This window comes from Eurosta solidaginis, chromosome 3 (genome assembly GCF_040869045.1).
Source record: "Eurosta solidaginis isolate ZX-2024a chromosome 3, ASM4086904v1, whole genome shotgun sequence".
Taxonomy (NCBI): domain Eukaryota; kingdom Metazoa; phylum Arthropoda; class Insecta; order Diptera; family Tephritidae; genus Eurosta; species Eurosta solidaginis.
This window is the reverse complement of record NC_090321.1, coordinates 157,936,082-157,955,238: the sequence shown is the minus strand read 5'-3', so window position 1 is coordinate 157,955,238 and position 19,157 is coordinate 157,936,082. Positions and strand designations below refer to the sequence as shown.

Below are 19,157 nucleotides of genomic sequence, written 5' to 3'. Positions count from 1 at the left end.
GCAACATCAACATAGCTTTAATTTGGTTAAAAATTGTTCAGTCATCTGATAATAATGTTGAAACTGTTGATCATAAATTTATGGTATCCGGCCATTCTTTTTTGCCAAATGATCGGGATTTTGGTTTAATAGAAACTAAAATTAAAAAATCAAATTATTTATACATACCTGAGCATTATTATAGTTTAATAGAAGTATGTAAAAAGAAAAACCCATTTTTGGTGGTACAAATGGCTCAGAGAAATTTTATTTCGACAAAAAAACTTAAAGATTCAACGAATAATAGAAAGAAAAACACCAATGGAGAAGCTGTGTCTTGGCTTAAAATTCAATGGATCAGATTTATAAAAAAATCTCCATATAAGATGTTTTATAAAACTTCCTTGGATGACAATTCCGAATTCAAAATATTAGACCTCTCACCTAAAAAAGGAAGACCTAGAATATATGCAAATATTGATTTGCCTCCATTATACACAACTATTAGACCAATAACAAAAGAAAAACATAAAGATATGATGGATTTACTACCCTATATCCCAACAATTTTTCACAAACACTTCACTTCCCTAAATATGTCATAATAAATAATTTACTTTTTTATAATGAAATGAGTTTGAATAAAATGTTAATTACTAATTAAAATGTTTCCTTGGTATAAGTCATTTATAAAGTCATTCTGTTAATTTTGAAAGTGGTCTAAGTCATTTCCAACCTTTCAAAAGCACATTTCCAGTTAAAAATGGTAAAAAATTTCACAACCATAATAAATTCTTGTTTGTTGGCACTACTTTACTGTCGAAAAATCATTTTCCATAGTGCAAAAATATTTTTCAATCCTTTATAACGCAAAACTCTAATTATCTCGAAACAAGGAAAATATGACTTAGACCACTTTCAAAATCAAGGGCTCATATCAGTAAATTAAAACTGATTTCGACATATTTACGAGCAACGATGGGGCAAGGTCGCCTAAGTGACCTAGGATTATTAAGTGTGGAAAAAGAAATATTTGAAATGATAAAGTTTGATGATATCATTGATATATTTACTTCCTCAAAGGCAAGGAAAATACTAGATACTAGTTTTACTAATGTGTTATAATCATATTACTATTAAATATGTATTTGAGTCTACTTATAGATGATATATTCAGCCCATGATAAAAATATGGGAAGATAAAACCATTCTCTTCTCGGCGGCCATAATGTTTTTTTATTTTTAAAAAAAATTTTAAAATCTCTCTCAAAAGCTTTGTGGAAATGCCAAACCAAAGGATATACACAAAAATTTTAGCATATTTGACTTTTACAAATGCCCGATAAAAATAAAAATAAAATAGATCGAAAATTAGGTATGCATTTTTTTTAGTTCGGTTTTATAGTTTGCTTTATTGTTTTTAAATTTGTGCGATTTAACCATGCATGGTTATAATTTGCTTATACCAGCATCCAGCTTACTTCCATCATTAGAGATGTTGCAGGTCTTCGCAGCTGGACGAATCACCTAGTAAAATTGGGGGATATTAATTTGTGAAGCTGAATTTTTCCGACACCTTTTCCCCCACTTTGGCGTTAAGTGGGGCATCCCGATTTTGTTTTGATGACATGCAGAGAGCAGCGCACATATACTTACATTTTCCTGTTTATCATCGACAGAATTTTTCCCGTAGAACACCAAAGAAACTTTAAATAAAATCCTCTAAACGAGGTCCAAGGAATTGAGCTGTTTCAATATGGCTTGGAGGCGCAACTACATCAATCAATTGTCTTTTGGGATACATCGGTGCTCAGACGTCTTAAGAAGATATTCCGTGGCAGTTCTAAGCGGGAAATTTGGCAGCCCTGCAACTTTATGCGTTGCAGCGATTTGAGGATTTTGATGCATCTTTGTGCATTGTAGGCAATTTCGGATGCATTTGTATTGAAGCAGAGACTGTGTTCCAACGTCACAACCAAAAGTTGTTAGTGTTCCACAGTAGTAACGTTATGTCATCGAAGTGGCTGTCAAGTTGTTGTGTTATGTGCAAGGTCTACGCAGTGAACAACATGACCGTATGTACATTAAAGGCCAAATTAAACTTCCTTAACCCTAACGCCATAGTCGTAACCATACCCAAGTCCATATCCATCTCCAATGTGATCGATTAATGGTGCCTTAACCTAAAAATCGTGCAAATTTCATAAAAATTAAGAAAACGCAAAAAATTACAAACATATTCCACAAAAAATAAGTATCTTAGTCAAAACGTATCCAAAACAATAAACAAAATATACAAAAAGTTAATAACTTCACCAACTCAAATATTTTAAGGTTATGGATATGGCGTAAAACCAAAAACCATTTGGTTGGCTATGGTATGGTTATGGCGTTAGCGCTATGGTATGGCACCATTAATCGATTACCTTGATTTCCATAAGGTAGGTTCGATCAGCTGTTTATTCTGGTTATGATTTTATGGTTATAAGTCACCATTAATTGGGCTTTAAATCAGTACCAAGTCCTGTGATGTGAAAAAATTTTAAGAGACAAGGGATATAAATTTTTATTTTACAGCATAGTTTTCTTTTGTTGATTCCAGTCTGCAAAACTAAGTTCCTCCTCAAAGCCGTTCAACCCGCCGGGGAATGAAGCTCCCTCCGTTGTTGTCCTTCAGCAATGAGGGCAATGTTGCCTATATTTCAGGACGAGGGTGGCAGAGGTATGATGACTTCCCACCAAAATGATTACACTCCAACGATTAAGAGTTCGGGGGTTATCATCATATATGTAATACTCCTATATTGCTACAAAAGGCTAACATCAGAGTGCCGATATATTGCTGATTAAATGTTTTTGATTTTGTACTCAATACACGAATGTACCTAATTTAAAATTTTTTAGGCTGTCTTGTTTTGATTTCGAATTCAAAACACATTGCGAGCATTTTCTATTAGCAATATAGGAGTATTACATACATATGTATATGGTTATCATAAAAAATTTTGAGCTTAACGTAAAAATATTTAATATAATAAAATAAAAATGTAATGTTTGTTTATGTAAATATTTTTTAATGAAAAAATCAAAATAAAATATGATAATAAAATATGAGAGCCGTGAGAATTTAAAAATGTTTTTAAACGTTAAAAAATTTGTATGTTTGACCCATGGTTCAACTATATACAGGTTGGCTCATCTGTAAAGCAACAAAATATGTCTGTTCAAATTGTCAAAATCTGTGTATTGGTGTTGGTGCGAATGGTATGGAATGGAAACATAAAACTTAGCAGTTTTTGTATATGTAAGTAAAATGTTGCCAATGTGTTGGTTTCATTTTGAGTTTGCCATCTTTTGACAATCCCTTCGACCATGCAATGACATAAATAAAATCAGCTGATGAGATGAGCCAACCTGTACATAATTGAACCATGGTTTGACCTTTCCAAATGCCAGATAAAAAAAAAATAACAAAAACAATAAAAAAATGTTTTGTATTGTTTACAATTCGGATTTTTTGCTTTATGTGGACTTGGAGGATTTAATCCTCTTGGCAAGTAGGGTGTGAGTTTTTCTGACATATAATGGCTGGGAATATTCCTCGAGCGATGGTCAATAGATCGAAGAAAAGCTACGGTGATGCACGCGCATTTCGCAAGGAAGGGGGCGTTCTTTTTCTTGGGTCACTAAATATGCAGTTTAATGACGGGGTTCATAGAGCTTGTAGATATGCCTAATTTTGGAACAATTTAATAGGCACTGCTTTTTCACAAATCATTCCCCTGCATGATATTGGGCACTTTCGCGCTATGTATGTAGGTGGTGTTCGGGCGTTGTAAAGATATATTCCGTGGCAGTTCTGCAGTGCGAAGTTTGGCAGGCCTGCGGCGTTCTTCAGAGAGGTCAGGTAGATCGGTAGCCAATACTGGCGAAACGTATCACTAGATTGTCTGGCCGTTTGCCTCATGCGTGGCTAGCAGAATTAGTGCTTCCTATAATCGACTTGAGGATTTCGTTGCGCGTTAGGAGGCTCAGAATATTTCCGCGATAAGCATAATACAGAGCTAGAAGGTTAGACAAGGTCACATCAAACCTTTCCCAAGATGGTCGAGCCAATGCCATATCATTCCAATTCCCGGAACGTACTGACTGAAAAGTCGTGGTGGTTATAGTTCATTGACCACAAAAAACAAAAAAAACTACTTTCAACTGATAAATATTTCTTTTCTGCAAGAAACGACAAATTTTTATGTACATATAAAACATTTGATTGAATAACATTTAAAAATAATATGTCCCTATTTATTATTTTTTGTTGTGGAAACAAAATCAAATTAAAAATGTGAGAGCGGTGAAAATTTTAAAATTTTTTCAAACGTCAAAACGTTTTTTGTACAAAGCTCCCAATATTTTTGGACGTGTTTTAACTTCCAAAACTCTTGTTAAGTATTAGTACTACAACTTTTTTTAACTGCAAAATCCCATACAATTTTATATGAAAAAAAATCTCATTTGGGGCATGGTTTAAAGAACTAATAGTACTAGTTATTACTTTGATAACTTATTTAAATTTTTTTTAAATTTGTGGGGCCTTTCGAGGAAAAAAGTTGTAAATAACAGGTACAGTGCAAATGGGTTAAGTGAAATCAACTCTCATAGTACTGATCCGGATTGTTCCAGTGAAATTTGATTCGAGATCCAGAGCAGGATGGCTCATTGAAACGCTCCAAAAATGTATGAGCTAACAAAATGCGTCATAAACTGCGTTTGCCACGCGTCGATGCAGATACTTGACCAAGTCACATCCTTAGATTCAAAAATTGATCTTGTTTTTGTTTCGACCTGACATCACTACTACCTACCCGCGATTTATTCGTTTACTGTTTTTCACTATTGGTCGCGGGTTCTTTTCAAAATTGTATGTGACTGTTCGGTAATACACTATTACATTGTATCTCCCTCTCGTTTTCCCTTTTCATACCTCTTTTACTGTAGTCTTGCTATAATTCTTATAAAAAATTGATTTTATCGATGTATAGCAGCATTATGAAAAATGAAATAGTATAAGTTATTATTTTTTCCTATCCATCTTTTTGATTTTCTGTAGTTGCAAACAGCAGAATATCATCAACTGACGGCCATTGTACAGGTTTCCAAGTAGGATATGTTTGAGAAGGAAACAATTCCTTTCTCTTTCTAACACACTACCGTTTGACACTTCGGTCCGTGTCAAACTAGCGTGGAACCTGCGTGGAACAAGAGTTTGACACTGAACGAAGTGTCAAAATTACCGGGGTTGCTGTCGTCGAAAGCGACGCAGGGAAACAAAAAAAGGAGCGGAATATCAGATATGGGTCGCTGTGATGATAAATTTTTTTGAACGAATTTAGTATGAAAATGTAAAATGCACCTATATGGGTCCTAAGGAAAATTATACAACAGTCTTCAAATGGGGCATCTGAGGACGCGTAGTTATTCCAGCATTAAGAATACAAACACGGGTGCTAAGTTTTTCTACCCGTTCAAAATTTCTCCGCGAAAACCCGTTTGAAACCGTGGTCGACTGCAATAACCCATCCAAAAATGTAGAAAGAGGTATGAAAAGACGCGTTTTGTCCTGGTATCGATAATCCAAAGGCGAAAACGTGTTCGGATTATTGAAAACGTGGCCAAAACGCGTCTGTTAATGCCTCCCCCGATGGTTTTGGTCGTGATTTAGCAATCGCCCCCTGTAATAAGTATCACAATTTGATAACTAAAATTGTCCAAAACAAATGGATTTTAAAAAGTCATGTAATTAAGTGCTCGTTTGAAAATAAATAAAGGTAATTCTTTGTAATTTACAATTAAATTTATACGCAGTTTTCGTTAGCAGCTAGTAGCTGCAGCTACTTTTGGCCCTAAGAACTACAACAGTGCCAAATAGCATCCAAAAAAAAAAACAAACAAGAACAAGCATTTTGACCAGGTGAGCGTGGCTGTGTATGTGCGTGCTGCTACATATCCTACTTGTTAACAAAAATTTTTGAATATAAAGATATTGCATGCGCGAACTTCGGTGGAAAACAGCGGAGCGTAAAAAAATTTTAGTAGGTCACTTTCACCACACCAAAAACTTTAACACAATTTTTAACATAATTTAAGCACAGAAATACACTGATTGGAGTTTTAGAGAGTAAAAATGTGAATTCTGAGCACATTAGCTGAATAAAAAGTGTACAAATAATTGTTAAATAACAAATACAGACAGTGGTAGTTTAACAAATTCTGCTGTGGTAAGTGGTGAATGTGACCTACTAGAATTTTGTTAAGCTTGCCTCACACGATTTTTCGTCTATGCAATGTCTCTATATTATATCGTTTCTGTTGTTAACCTTTACAATGCTGACGGCGGCGAATACTCAATTCAAATGGCGCATGACGGTTTTTTGCATGAACGCGGCAACCTTAATGCACCCGACACCCACACATGAATGTCTTTGGGCTCATATTACTACGCTCTTTGTTCCTATTCTTCCTCTTTTAGCATTTCCATCTACCGCCGGTCTCTCTCTTCCCTTGCTACATGGTGTAATCACAAGTGAAGTAAATAAAAAAGAAGATGACGCTATTTGAAACTGTAGGGTTGTATTTTCGACGGTCAGAAGAGGGTAAAATTTTTACCCGCTTTGAAATAATAGAAGTAGAAAAGTAAATACATTGCTACGAAAGCCATTACCGAAACTGCTTTTTTCATTATATCAGTGCAAAAGGACCACTACGAGTTTACATTACTTTTAGGATCTAATAAAAATAAAAAACTCAAATTAGCCACTTAAACTGTGATAGCAGTAAAATTCAATGGATCCGGCTAGAGTAACCTGACCTCAACTTCAACAGCAGGTTAAACTTTCATTGAAAAACCGGACTTTTCCGCATTTTACGGAACTTAAAAGGGTTTCGGGTTCGATGAAATGTTTTACAGTCACAATTGGAAATAGTTATAGTCTTAAATGTGTTTCCATCCCTAAACATTCATTGAAATGTGCATCAGCTCTGTTGATTTTTCGTTGGGAGTCGGAAGTAAAACATATCCTTTTGAAAATATAATAACAAATTTAATCAGAAGATGACCCAAAAACTCTTGACATTTTAATTCATGATGTATTACTAATGTTACGAAGTTATTCACCCCTATTCTGCATTTCGATTACGTTCCCGTTCTACGCTCCGCTTCAATCGAAGTTTGGTATTCTGCATTTCGACGGAATTGTAAAGAGAAGAGGAAGAGCAAATGATTTTTCGAAATCAGCTGTTGGTACGGAATGTGTGAACATTGGAACAAAATAAATTAAAGAAAATTTGTAAAAAATACTGAAAAACGTTTATATTTTATTATCCACGCCATTTTGTACAAAAAAAAGCAATAGAATATATTGCCGCAGTGTTATATTTTTTTGAGTATTTTTGTAAGTGTGTTTTTGTCGTTCTTTTGGCCAATTCCCTGCCGTGGCCACCAAGTTTTGTTAAAACGGATTCCTGCACGAATATAGTTGACATTTTCCGAATTTTAAGGATGCTAATTTCATTGCACTGCCCTAAAATACTTTATGAAGATTTATTTATTCTTTCCGCAAGGATTGTTTACGTTTTCGCTTCACCTTCCTCTACTCCGGCAGCTTGCTTTGGCATATATCTGGACCCAACGAACAGACACAAATTATAGCTGTCTATTGGTGGCCACCGTGGTGTGATGGTAGCGTGCTCCGCCTATCACACCGTATGCCCTGGGTTCAACTCCCGGGCAGAGCAACATCAAAATTTTAGAAATAAGATTTTGCAGATGCCGTTCGGAGTCGGCATAAAACATGTAGGTCCCGTCCGGCCAATTTGTAGGGAAAATCAAGAGGAGCACGACGCAAATTGGAAGAGAAGCTCGGCCTTAGATCTCTTCGGAGGTTATCGCGCCTTACATTTATTTTATTTTATTTTTTTATTATAATGGAATCAATAGCCGCGGCATTATTTATGGAGTTGGAAAGCAACGCATTCGAAAATTGCCAGGCGAGAATGGAAAGGCAAATATTGCGAGATTTGTGTAATCCATTTGAGATGAGTGACGAATTGTAAGAAATTGAACTTAAAAGTGGTATAGTTTAATGACTTATTTTCTTATTTAGGTTCATAAAAAACTTTCGACTTAACAAGGATGCTTTCAAGTATGTGTTAGATACTTTTGCGGCGCAAATACGTCCAAGGACTTCGACATCGACATGTTGTTTTTGACCTGGAAACATATAAAAAACAATCATCATCAAGCCTTTTACGTTTCTTAACAAGTTTTACTTACATTTTTGTTAAAATTCTGTTATAAATTAATAAAAAAATAAAAAGAAAATATTTTTCCGCCAACTAATTTGCAACTTAGAAAAACGGAACTACGATCGAAATGCAGAATACAAAAGATCGAACGATTCGAAGTTGGATCGAAAGAGATTGGAACACAGAATACCAAAATTGCCAAATCGAAAAAATTCCAATCCAAGTCGAAATGCAGAATAGGGCTGATTATTTACCAAAATATGTCAGGGGATAGACTCGCCCAGCGGTAGTTGGCCTACAACCAGAATATGCTGATCCGAAGCGAGCCGGATTCATATATAAATTACAATCCTTAAGAGTAACATTCCTCTCATATTAGTGGTCTGATTTTTAGGAAAAACAGCAACAATGAGTTTAAATTTTTTGTATATTTAGAATACCATTGTTTTAGCGAAGTATTTTCATAAATAAGGTGTAATACGACAGTTTTGGTGTTCTTGATGCAGTAATGGCAAAACCATTTCTCGAAAGTCTTCAGTATGGCGTGAATACAAATAGTTTGATTTTACAAATACCTGTTTCAATTTATATATAATGGAAATATCAACAATATGGACGTAATAGTTTAGCACGGCCTTACTTATGGAAGCCAACACCAAAGATACTCAAATGATGAATCTCTGTAATAAAATCCAGTAAAGGTCCATCGATATTCACCTAATAGTTTATGTGAAAAAAGTACTAAAGGTGGCATATTTTACTCCTGAAAAATGCAGAAAGCAACACTTTTTCGGAGACACATTGGTCAAAAATTTTCAGATAGGATGACAGAACGAATAAGAATTTAGAGCAAGTCAATTGACGGCTTACTTCACCTCTTTATTCCACCATAATCTTGCTTTTGCTCTTAATATTATTGTTCTTTTCTCATGTCATATTCCTCTTCTCCCTCGCAAGCTCGCTTTCTCTCTTCCACCACTCGGCTTGTCCTCTGCCGCCTCCTTCTGCCTTCATATATCCCTCATTTTTACTTTTCCATCGCTTTATCCTTCCCTAACCTAGTCTGAAACTATCCGAAAGTGATTTTATTTTACTCTTAAACCCAAAGTTGACAATTTTTTATTTCAAAATATTTATATTTTATTATTCATTTTCTTTATAAAATTTCTTCCGAGATGAGTGCTGCAACCATATATTTAAACCTGGAAGTATTTCTTGCCAAATTGAAGAAATGTTAAAAAATGCCCCAGAAAATCTTGCACATATCCTGAACAAAATTTTGTAAAGAAACTGAACTGAAAACACATCTGCAGGTGGCTCATAATGCGATACTATAGGTGATGTCAACAACATAACCTCACTTTTTCGGCAGCTCTATTTTCCAGTATTTACGTGTGTTACAAAACTAATAAATTTTGATTGCTTCATTTTTCGTACAGATTCTTCAAGGAAATTAATTTTCTGACAAATGTTTACCATATTCTGTTGGGGAATACATAGTTTCTTTAATCATTATGTCTAACAAATTTTGGTATCGGTTTATATAGTAATTATATTTGTAGACGTAGTTATTGCAAAATCTACTCCGATCGCAAGGTTAGGTTAGGTTGAACTGGCCGGTCCATGAGGACCTCACCTAGACTGAATGAGTCTGTAGTGTTACCAGAAGTTTGTTTTAACGACCAAACTAAAAAACCCTATCAAAAACCAGGACCTATGTTAGAAAATAACTCCGTCCTCTTGGCAAATACTAGAAGATTCCTAGGACTTAATCCCACTTGCTGCTTCTAGATCTGACATCTGTATCACTCCTAATAGCTAGAGTCTTAGCCTGACACAAGCACAGAACATGCTACAGTAATCCGGCAAGCTGTATGATCTGTTTATTTCCGGATCAGCACAGTATACCGCAGACCCTACCCCTTCCACTACTTTGGAACCAATGTGTACACACGTATCGCCTCGTCCGTTTGAGCACCATTGCGGCAACCGTCCACCTCTATTGTGTGCCGGATTTAGTTATAATTATGTGTGATATTGCTACACAAAGTTTTTGAAAAAAAAACCTTCACAATAGTAAACAGCCTCAATCACCTGCTCAATCGCTGTTCGATTACTTAAAACATTTGCTCAATAGTGTTTTTAAAAAAGTCTTGTAGACGACCGGAATATTGCATTATTTACATATTTTAAAACGTTTGCTTACTGGCAGCTCATATTTTTTTTGTATACGCAGCTCTTACTTAAACGCTTACCAGATATTTTGCTTTATTCGTTTGCATGGAAATAATAACAGCCAAGAAATTTTGACATTTGACGACGCATGGCGATTCGGTCACAGAATATTGAATTTCAATTGATTTTTATAAAGGTTTAGCTTTGTTGGTTTGTTTGCCTTGTGTAGTGTCACTTTTTCCTTAAGAAACAATAGCCGTTTTCTTTTAACATGTTTATACATCTACATTTGCAGGTAAAAAAACGCTTATCATCACTTAGATAATGTTTAGAAGACCTATCTAGCGGCAGTGGTTAAAGAACTAGCTACAGAACGGATTGTACCGTATAGCTGAGACACGCACCTCTGTTGGCCATAACCTATAGCTGAATCGATTGCGGTGAATAGTGGATACACTCCATTTGTAGAAGTAAAACTACACTTCGGTAAAACATAGGCACAGGTTTCAGTTAGATCTGAGTATAATGCGTATTGAAATTTATGAGTACTAATTTTCTGCGCAGAAATTTCAGAAGTGTAGATAAAGTTATGCACTTTGTAGTCCATATAAAGTTTAAGTGCATATATACATATATAGACGTAAAAAAAACCAGCTAATATACCATCAATTATTTTTTAGCAAAACCAGAGTTGCCGGGTGAATTTGTTAATAAAAATCTTTAAAGAATAGCAATAAAAATTTCTTAAGAACTGGGTACTGCATACAAAAATTTGACAAGCGAAATTTTTCTCAAGCATTTCTTGAGTGTCATTTTGAATGGATTTTGGCTTTTCTTTAGAACTGCATGAGGGGTAATAAAAATGCTCATTTTTATGTTGAAAAGATATCATCATTAAATTGTGCTGCGCTTTAGATTAGATTTGTTTGCTTCAGAACTGCTGCCAACGTTGTACTTCGAGCGATTGCTTCTCTTTTATAAACACGCTTATTTTTACGGTTAGTTTCTAATTGCTATTCGCTTTCTTGGAGTTTGTGCTACATACATACATACATACATACATGCATACATACTTAAATATTAACTAAAAATCTTCTGTATTATTTAAAGCAAAGAGAATGTTTTAAAAGTGTGTAATAATAGATGAAATGACTAATAAGTTAGTGAATAATTTGAAATAACAAACCAAAAGAAACTGAAACATTTAGATATTGAAATTGTATTAATGCGGAGAGAAAACTGGATAATGACTTCGACAGCGCAATCTGGAGACAGCGATTCTTTAAATTATGAAGAGCTTAACGTAATTGGAACAGGTAAGTAAACTGTATACATATACATAAGTATGTATGCAGCATAGCATTGTAGCATTGTAGTAGCTTCAAAAAAAGTTTATTGAATTAGAAACAAAATTGTCTAAGCGGCTATGAAAAGCTTCTCAGTGGAAATTCATCTGCTTGCAGATACTGAGCCAAAATATGTATATTAAGCAAAGTAATAGGGAGCTTGTCAGCTCTCTTTTCTCTGTAGGAGTTGTTGCGTTAAATGAAAAAAATGTTAGCCCGATTAATTTTTTGGAATTATGGATGAATTACCGCCTACATCGAGCTCATAAAATAAGAACGGCAAGTTTCGATAACCTCCGGATCTTCACCTTTCAGGGCTTTAGTGCTATTAGTTGGATGTTATTTCTGATACTTTTGCTCACTGACTACCCTGCAAAAATCGCGAGTACTCCATGCATGCATGTATGGAGTACTCGCTATGGACCAAGCGAGTGCTCCAAAATTAACCACAATTCATACAAAAAATATGGTCCAATTAACATTGCGATGTCCTAGGACCGGGCCATATACTCCAGCTCCGCATTACATCAGAGTAATCCATGGAGTACCCACAGTCCAATAAACATCGTGTAGTGATTACAATCGTTAAAAACGAGCAATGATCGGCTTACAACATGTTCGTGTAGAAACATGAGTTGGTCCATCGCTGCATTACAGTGGAGTAGAATGGTAAGTACTCCAGTGGACCACATGGTCCAACGGTTTTTGCAGGGTAGTGCGCTGCTGCTTTGTTGAAGTTGTCCAATATTCGAGCACCAGCTTTTACCCCCGTCCCACCCCTCCTTCCCCGACATACGCATTCGAGTAAGGGGGAGTCATCAACACCTAGCCCCCACACCATGTGCTCCGTATGCCAACAAAACACAATGATAAAATATCCATCGCTTTCGGCGATAAAACTTTATCGGATTCGAAGAAATGCGCGAGCGCCTTTTGCTACAATTTATAATGCTTCCGTAGACTAGGTCAGACGTCATGCAAACAGAAGGGCACATAAACATTAACACGACGTCACATATTACCATCACAAAGCTTGTGACACAGTCAACTACGACACGGTACTCCCAAACATAGAAGGCTCATACCTTCCCCCTTGTCCAAAAAGATGGACCGCAATTTATCTGAGTGGTCGGCAAGCATCGGTTCAATTTAGGAACGAAATCTCAAAGCCTAGGAAAATTAAACATGGGGTACCACAGGGTGGTGTCCTATCCCCGCTTTTGTTTAAATTCTACATATCGCTCATTTACTTCAATAGTGTCATAACTCAAAAAACATGACTTTTGAGCTAATAACATATAAACGTACCCAATAACATGATCTATGTTGTATAAAAAATCTTTGTGATCCGTTAAAAATTTACCACGTGCTATACAAATGAAAATATGCCTTTATATGCGCAACATATGGCAGTTAAAATCTTCGAATGGCTCTCCTGGAAAATTGTGTTTTATGAGTTATGACACTATTGAAGTAAATGAGCGATATGAAATCTCCCTTCCTCACTAGAAAGAGTTACAATTATTTTCTATGCCGACGACCATGGTGGAATAACCAGGTGAAGTAAGCCGTCATTTGTCTCGCTCTAAATTCTTCTTTGTTCTGTCATTCGCCTATTTGAAAAATTTTCACCAATGTTGCCCCCGAAAAAGTGTTTTTTTTTTTGCATTTCTCAGGAGTAAAATATGGTAGTTTTAGTACTTTTTTTTCACATAAACTACCCTACAAGAACACTGACTATCATATGACTATCATATGATTGTCAGCAATGTCAACCTAACGATCAGCGCCTCATACAAACTTTCTATCACAAACATAAGGGGACTTGCGCAAATGTGATGTAAACAACTGTGTACGTGTGAGTTTTTGTCTCCTTCTTATACACCAACATCGCCCACTGATTAAGTATATAGCCGTACTGCTCACTCTCATTCATTTTCCTGGATCAGTGCTGACACTCTAACTATCAAAAAGTGTCATAAATGATAGTTTACTGTAGATATCAGGTTTGACTGTTATACTATCACAAATGACCATTGTTATATTCCGCCAAAAATGAAACAATGCTTTTTGCTTTTTATTTACTTTATTTCACTAGGTTTTTAATTTTGTATGTGATAAAGGCATAAGTGTTTCTTATTTGTTTAAATAAATAGTTTTATAAACCTTATTTTTTTTTTTGAACATATTTTTGTTGTGTTGTTCGGTGGTGGCTCTTCGTTAACGCTGCCCTGACGTCTTTTTCGAAATGCAAGGCACCTTTTTCAAAAACGCCTAGAAAGTAGACATAAATGTTTAAAAATTTACTGATTATTTATAGTAAACTCACCTCTTAACACTGGATCAACCAATGTTAGGTTACCCAGTGCTCTTTTGACCCCTCCCCTGCCATCCCAATTGAACCCGTCCAAAAGCGAGTCTGCGAAAATGTGTCTCAAGACACAGTCCACCTCTGTCGAGGCTCCTTTTATTCTGTGGATGTATGTAATCTGTAAAATAATAAAACACAAAATATATATAAAATTGATTTTTGAAATGTTTACTATCATTTAAGTTCAATTTGAAAATAGGAGTTCGACACCAAAATAATTCTTACCATGTTTTGCACGAAATCGGCATTGCTCAATTTTTCCTCCACCTCAAAGAGCACTTCAAGGGATTGCAGAGGTAGGAGACTCGCAATCTCGTCCAACGCGCTATCTCGGATTTCTCCCGTCATGAGGCACACCGACCTCTGAATATGCTCTGCAACTACTTTGCACTCACGCAGCAGCGCATTTTGCGCCAACATTTCCGACTTATTCGCTGACTAATAAAAAAAAAAATTTTTATGTCTCCATAATTGCATTACATCATTACTTACATTTTGATCGTGTGCCTCCAAATTTTGCACAATGGCAATCTGATTTTTTGTGATGGCGCTTACGCCATTTATTACAGATGCAACTGTTTCCATAATACTTGTTTGCTTTAATGAAGAGATGTACATAAATTTATTAAAAAATTAAAAAAGTATAAATACATAAATACATACATAAGTATGGAATTAAAAATAGAAATATAGAATTAATCATGATTCAAACTCCCACAAGGTGTGGCAGATCTTACACGTTCAATAAATATCGTTATACTTGGATCGTGATAAATATTAACAATATTTATTGAAATGGTGGATCGAGTGTAGGTCCTAAATGAACTGATTGCTAAAAATTTGCACATTCACTCAAACTTTACTGTACTCAACACTTCAAAAATCTTGAAGATAATTCAAGCTATATATTAAAGAGCCATAAACTTTACCAATTTTTGAATATATGGCATTTATTGTACTTCATTTATTAATATAAACCATAAAATTTAATTTATAATAAAGCTTTTAGTTATTTGTTAAGTGCTTTCTAAATTAATATTGACCCTCTATCAACTCTGTTGTCCTATTTTCCTTCATTCCACCCCATTCGACTGTCTTCATCCACTGACTTCCTCTCAATTCGCTACATACCCACAATTCAAGGCAAAAGTCTAGTTGAGGGTCGACTGCTAATATGAGTTAAAAAATATCGAGAGAGGTGTCAAAAGACGCGTATTAATCTCGAGAACAATAATGCGAAGGCGGAAAAGAAAAATTGTATATCTGTCCGGAGATATTTGCAGTTGAAGTTGGCGATTTTCATGTTATTGTTGTTGTGTTGTTACCCACAAAAAAAATTGTGAACATAAGTGTTTTGTGCGGATATGGTTTTTGTCTCCAAACCGGTGTTGGACCCACCCAGGGTTATTTTTGATATGCGCGGCAAAAGACCGCCAACGCAGAAAGGTGTTCTGCCCAAAAGTACTATGGATTTCACTACCGGTTTCGGAGGGACCCGCGGGTCTTTTTTCGGTTTTTCGTTAATATCTTTTAAACGAGTTAAAATTTTTGCGTAAGGAAGGGTAATGATGAATTTTCATACGGTTATGTGCATGCAGAAGCTTTAGCACCGCTACGTTAATACCCTCGTTTTAATTTTCATTCCGTTTTTATTTTATTCGAGGGCGTGGAACGATAAATGGAGCACCAACTTTTGTTTGTTGTATCTGTGCTTGGACTATTGGTAAATTTGGTTGGAATATATGCTTTTCAACATGGCATGGACATTTACATGGAGGGAGAGGGCATGTTCACTCTCACGGTGGTGGTGACGCTCATGGACAGGAGTTTAAGCGTTGCAAGATCCACATTTCTGGACCTTCTGTTCAGACTTTATGTGCGCCATAAAATTGGAAGATTCGAAAAATGTTGATTCCAAATATGCATGCGCGCATGATATTTGCATCATTTGCCGTTAAGCAAATCTATAAACAATTGGATTATGTGTGATAGTGGTGGGACACAATTACTACGGAGTCGGTCAAAAATTTAGAACAAGTTGTGCTTTCCTTTCATTATTTGGTAGCTGGATATTGATTAACAAAATAAAACAATTATACTAAGGTAATAGTCTAGTTGAGGGGTCGACTGCTAATACGCTACCAAAAATATCGAGAGAGGTGTCAAAAGACGCGTATTAATCTCGAGAACAATAATCCGATGGCGGAAAAGAAAAACTTTATCCATGTCTGGAAATATTTGCAGTTGAAGTTGGCGATTTGCATGTGGTTGTTGTTGTGTTAGTACCCACAAAAAAATTTGTGCATCACCGTGGGTCTTTTTTCGGTTTTTCGTTAATATCTTTTGAACGAGTTAATATTTTTATTTTCCGCCTTCGGATTTTTAATACTGATGTCAAGACGCGTCCTTTGACACCTCTGCCGATATTTTTGGTAGCGTATTAGCAGTCGACTCCTCAACTAGACTATTACCTATACTACTAATATCATTCCAATTAAGATTTTACTTAGTCAAATAACGATCAATCAATTTCTAAACACAAAAGAAATACAGTCATAAAACAATAAAAAACGATACATTAATTTACGAATTGAAAATACTTTAAATTTATAACATACTATTAAATTATAAATACTTTAAACTTACTGTGGTCTGTAACACCTGCATTTGGTTTTTTAGTTCAATTTGATTTCGAGCAATTTCCCTTAGTGTGCGTAAAAATTCTGAAATAAAAACAAGTATACGTAATTACAGGTTTTACTTGGCACTTAATAAGTTAATAAGGGTTTGCATTAAGGGTGGGACTATTCGAATAATAAGGAAAGGAATTCGAATAAACGAATAAAAAGTTCGAATAAATATTATTCGAATTATTTGAAACGAATAAATTTATTAATTTATTTGAATAACGTTTATTCGAAAATAATCCCACCACTAGTTTGCATACATGCATAAAATTTTTTTGAATCTTAAGAGCTGCCAGCAAGCAACTTGAAATTACCATCATTGAATTCTGGTGTTTGGTGTGTCGGAGTTGAATGCTGTGCCTGTGGTTGGGTACGGTTGCCCTCGGATAGCTGCGGTTGATAGCATGGTATAAATGGTTGATGTGTTTGTGGTTGAATTAATTGCTGTTGCTGTGGTTGATCAAATTGCATATGGTGAATGTATGAATTATGCATAACTTGTTGTGCTTGTTGTTGCTCTGCCTGTGGTGATTTCTTTTCAAAAAATCTTCGTTTCTTAATGGTCGGTGGTGCTGAAAATAGGAAATGATCAGATAATCCTGCAATTATATTCAAACTACAGAAACTTGTTTACATGATTTTACACTTACCATTTTCAGGTTGGCTGTCTTCCACAATCCAATCATCAAAATTAAAAGAATTTTCTGCACTCATGTAAAATAATATTTTAATTATTTTTAAAATTTTTTTTGTATTTTTATTTATTATTATTTTTTATATTTGTTTTTATTTATTTCTTCATTTTTATTTTTTTTTTCTTTATTTTTTTCATATTTTTTTTTATTATCATTATTATTTTTTATGCAGAATGTGTGGGTTTATGCGAAAAATCGTGGAATAGGTGATGCAAAAGTGGGATAAGGAGAAACTTCTGATCAAGGGGAATACAAAAGTATTTGTAATCAATATCCTCATAAGATAATTCGACCTTTTCTGTCATTAAATCTGTAGCAACTACTATTCCAAGATTATGAGAAGACTCAAGGGGCTCTTCAAAATAGTTTTCAGTCCTTTTAAATACGTTGCAAATAACTTTTTTCGAATTAGAAGATTCAATTATATTAAGAACTTTAATAGGGCCCACCTTTCCGCTAAAACAAAAGGAATCCTTTCTCTTCAGAGGGTTTACAACAAATGCTCCCATTTTCGAAGACTTTCCCGTAGTTACATTAAATCCTTGTCTTTCATCAAGTCTGAGGAATATCTGTTGTAGAATACAGTTAGGCTTGTTTACAAGTTGTTTTAAATACTGCATAAAGTTTTCGAACCTATATGCTGAGAATGAATCAAGAGGGCCAAACTGCTTGACGCAATCTGGCAAATGAAGAAGACCGTGGATGTTAAAGCAAACATACTCATCTCCGAATAAATCACCATAGTAACTAACAAAGTCATTTAAAAGGTTTTGGGCGACGTCATGGTTTGTTTTACACGTCCATTCACTCGATAAAAGCCTTATAGCACAATGCAATAATAGGAAATGGTAGTATAAGTGGCTTTCTACACAATCTTTTAGCAGGAAAATCCCCGTGTACAACAAAAATTGCCTAAACTCAGTGGATTTCCAATTTTTACGCTCGCTTAATTTTCTGGATATGCGTCCAAACTCAGAGGGAACAAACTGAGCGACATAGTAAATTTTTTCATTCACAGTTTGCACATCTATATATTTTAAAACTTGTTTCAACCATCTATTAGTAACACCCAGGTCAACCAGATGCATACAATCCAGAGGAAATTGAGAAACCATGCCAAATCCTGTTTCTTCCAAAATACTCTTCTTTTCTTTGAATTCGCCAACATGATGGGGAGGATCACAACGCAAATCAAAAGTCAAATCCGATCTTGGAGGGCCAACTTCTTTTGAATAACACACCCTATCGATGTACGAGCCTCTTTGGCTACATTTGGGACAACCGCTTTTGCCACTATGAGACAAAGTACTCGTAACGAATGCTCTTGCAGGGGAGTCACAGCAAAATAATCGCACATTGAATTTTTTTAGGGTTTCAGTAGGACCAACTTTAACTCCCGCTTCTCTTAACCACTGAACTTCCAAACAGAAATCTTCCATGAAATCATTAAGACTTTCGGGTTTTTTTAAACCAGAAAAGCACGCAATTAAAAAGGGATCAACATCGGGAAAATTAGAAAGTGCGCCAAGGATTGGCCATAAAACTCGGTCGGAACTTTTAAAAAGGCTTAAACCATCAATACCTACATCAACTAGGACTTCAT

General features: G+C 35.3%; 2 protein-coding genes across 7 annotated transcripts in view; one reads left to right on the top strand and one right to left on the bottom strand.

Annotated features, from left to right (window-relative positions):
- Cdk4 (Cyclin-dependent kinase 4) overlaps positions 1-19,157 on the top strand; it is a 205,416-nt gene that overhangs the window by 34,122 nt on the left and 152,137 nt on the right. For 5 of the 6 annotated variants that reach the window (XM_067773490.1, XM_067773487.1, XM_067773488.1 and 2 more), the window contains exon 2: positions 11,566-11,771. The exons of the other annotated variant lie outside the window; for it this stretch is intronic. In XM_067773490.1, coding sequence (XP_067629591.1) covers positions 11,681-11,771 — 91 coding nt within the window. In that variant the 5' untranslated portion in view covers positions 11,566-11,680. The remainder of the gene's footprint in view (positions 1-11,565; positions 11,772-19,157) is intronic. 6 annotated transcript variants of the gene reach the window in all.
- On the bottom strand, positions 13,524-17,691 carry LOC137244463 (uncharacterized). Its single transcript, XM_067773464.1, has 7 exons — positions 17,510-17,691; positions 17,174-17,431; positions 16,819-16,895; positions 14,665-14,769; positions 14,398-14,610; positions 14,131-14,290; positions 13,524-14,075 (listed from the first exon to the last, which is right to left on the bottom strand). Exons 1-7 carry the CDS (start codon positions 17,571-17,573, stop codon positions 13,969-13,971), a joined length of 984 nt encoding a protein of 327 aa, XP_067629565.1. The 5' UTR covers positions 17,574-17,691; the 3' UTR covers positions 13,524-13,968.

Bases quoted from the DNA above. Each gene is read 5' to 3' on its own strand.
- LOC137244463 (XM_067773464.1), bottom strand. From the start codon at position 17,573: ATGAGTGCAGAAAATTCTTTTAATTTTGATGATTGGATTGTGGAAGAC. The intron at 17,432-17,509 runs GTAAGTGTAAAA...TCCTATTTTCAG, and splicing joins AGACAGCCAACCTGAAAATG to CACCACCGACCATTAAGAAA. The intron at 14,291-14,397 runs GTAAGAATTATT...ATTATTTTACAG, and splicing joins CCGATTTCGTGCAAAACATG to ATTACATACATCCACAGAAT.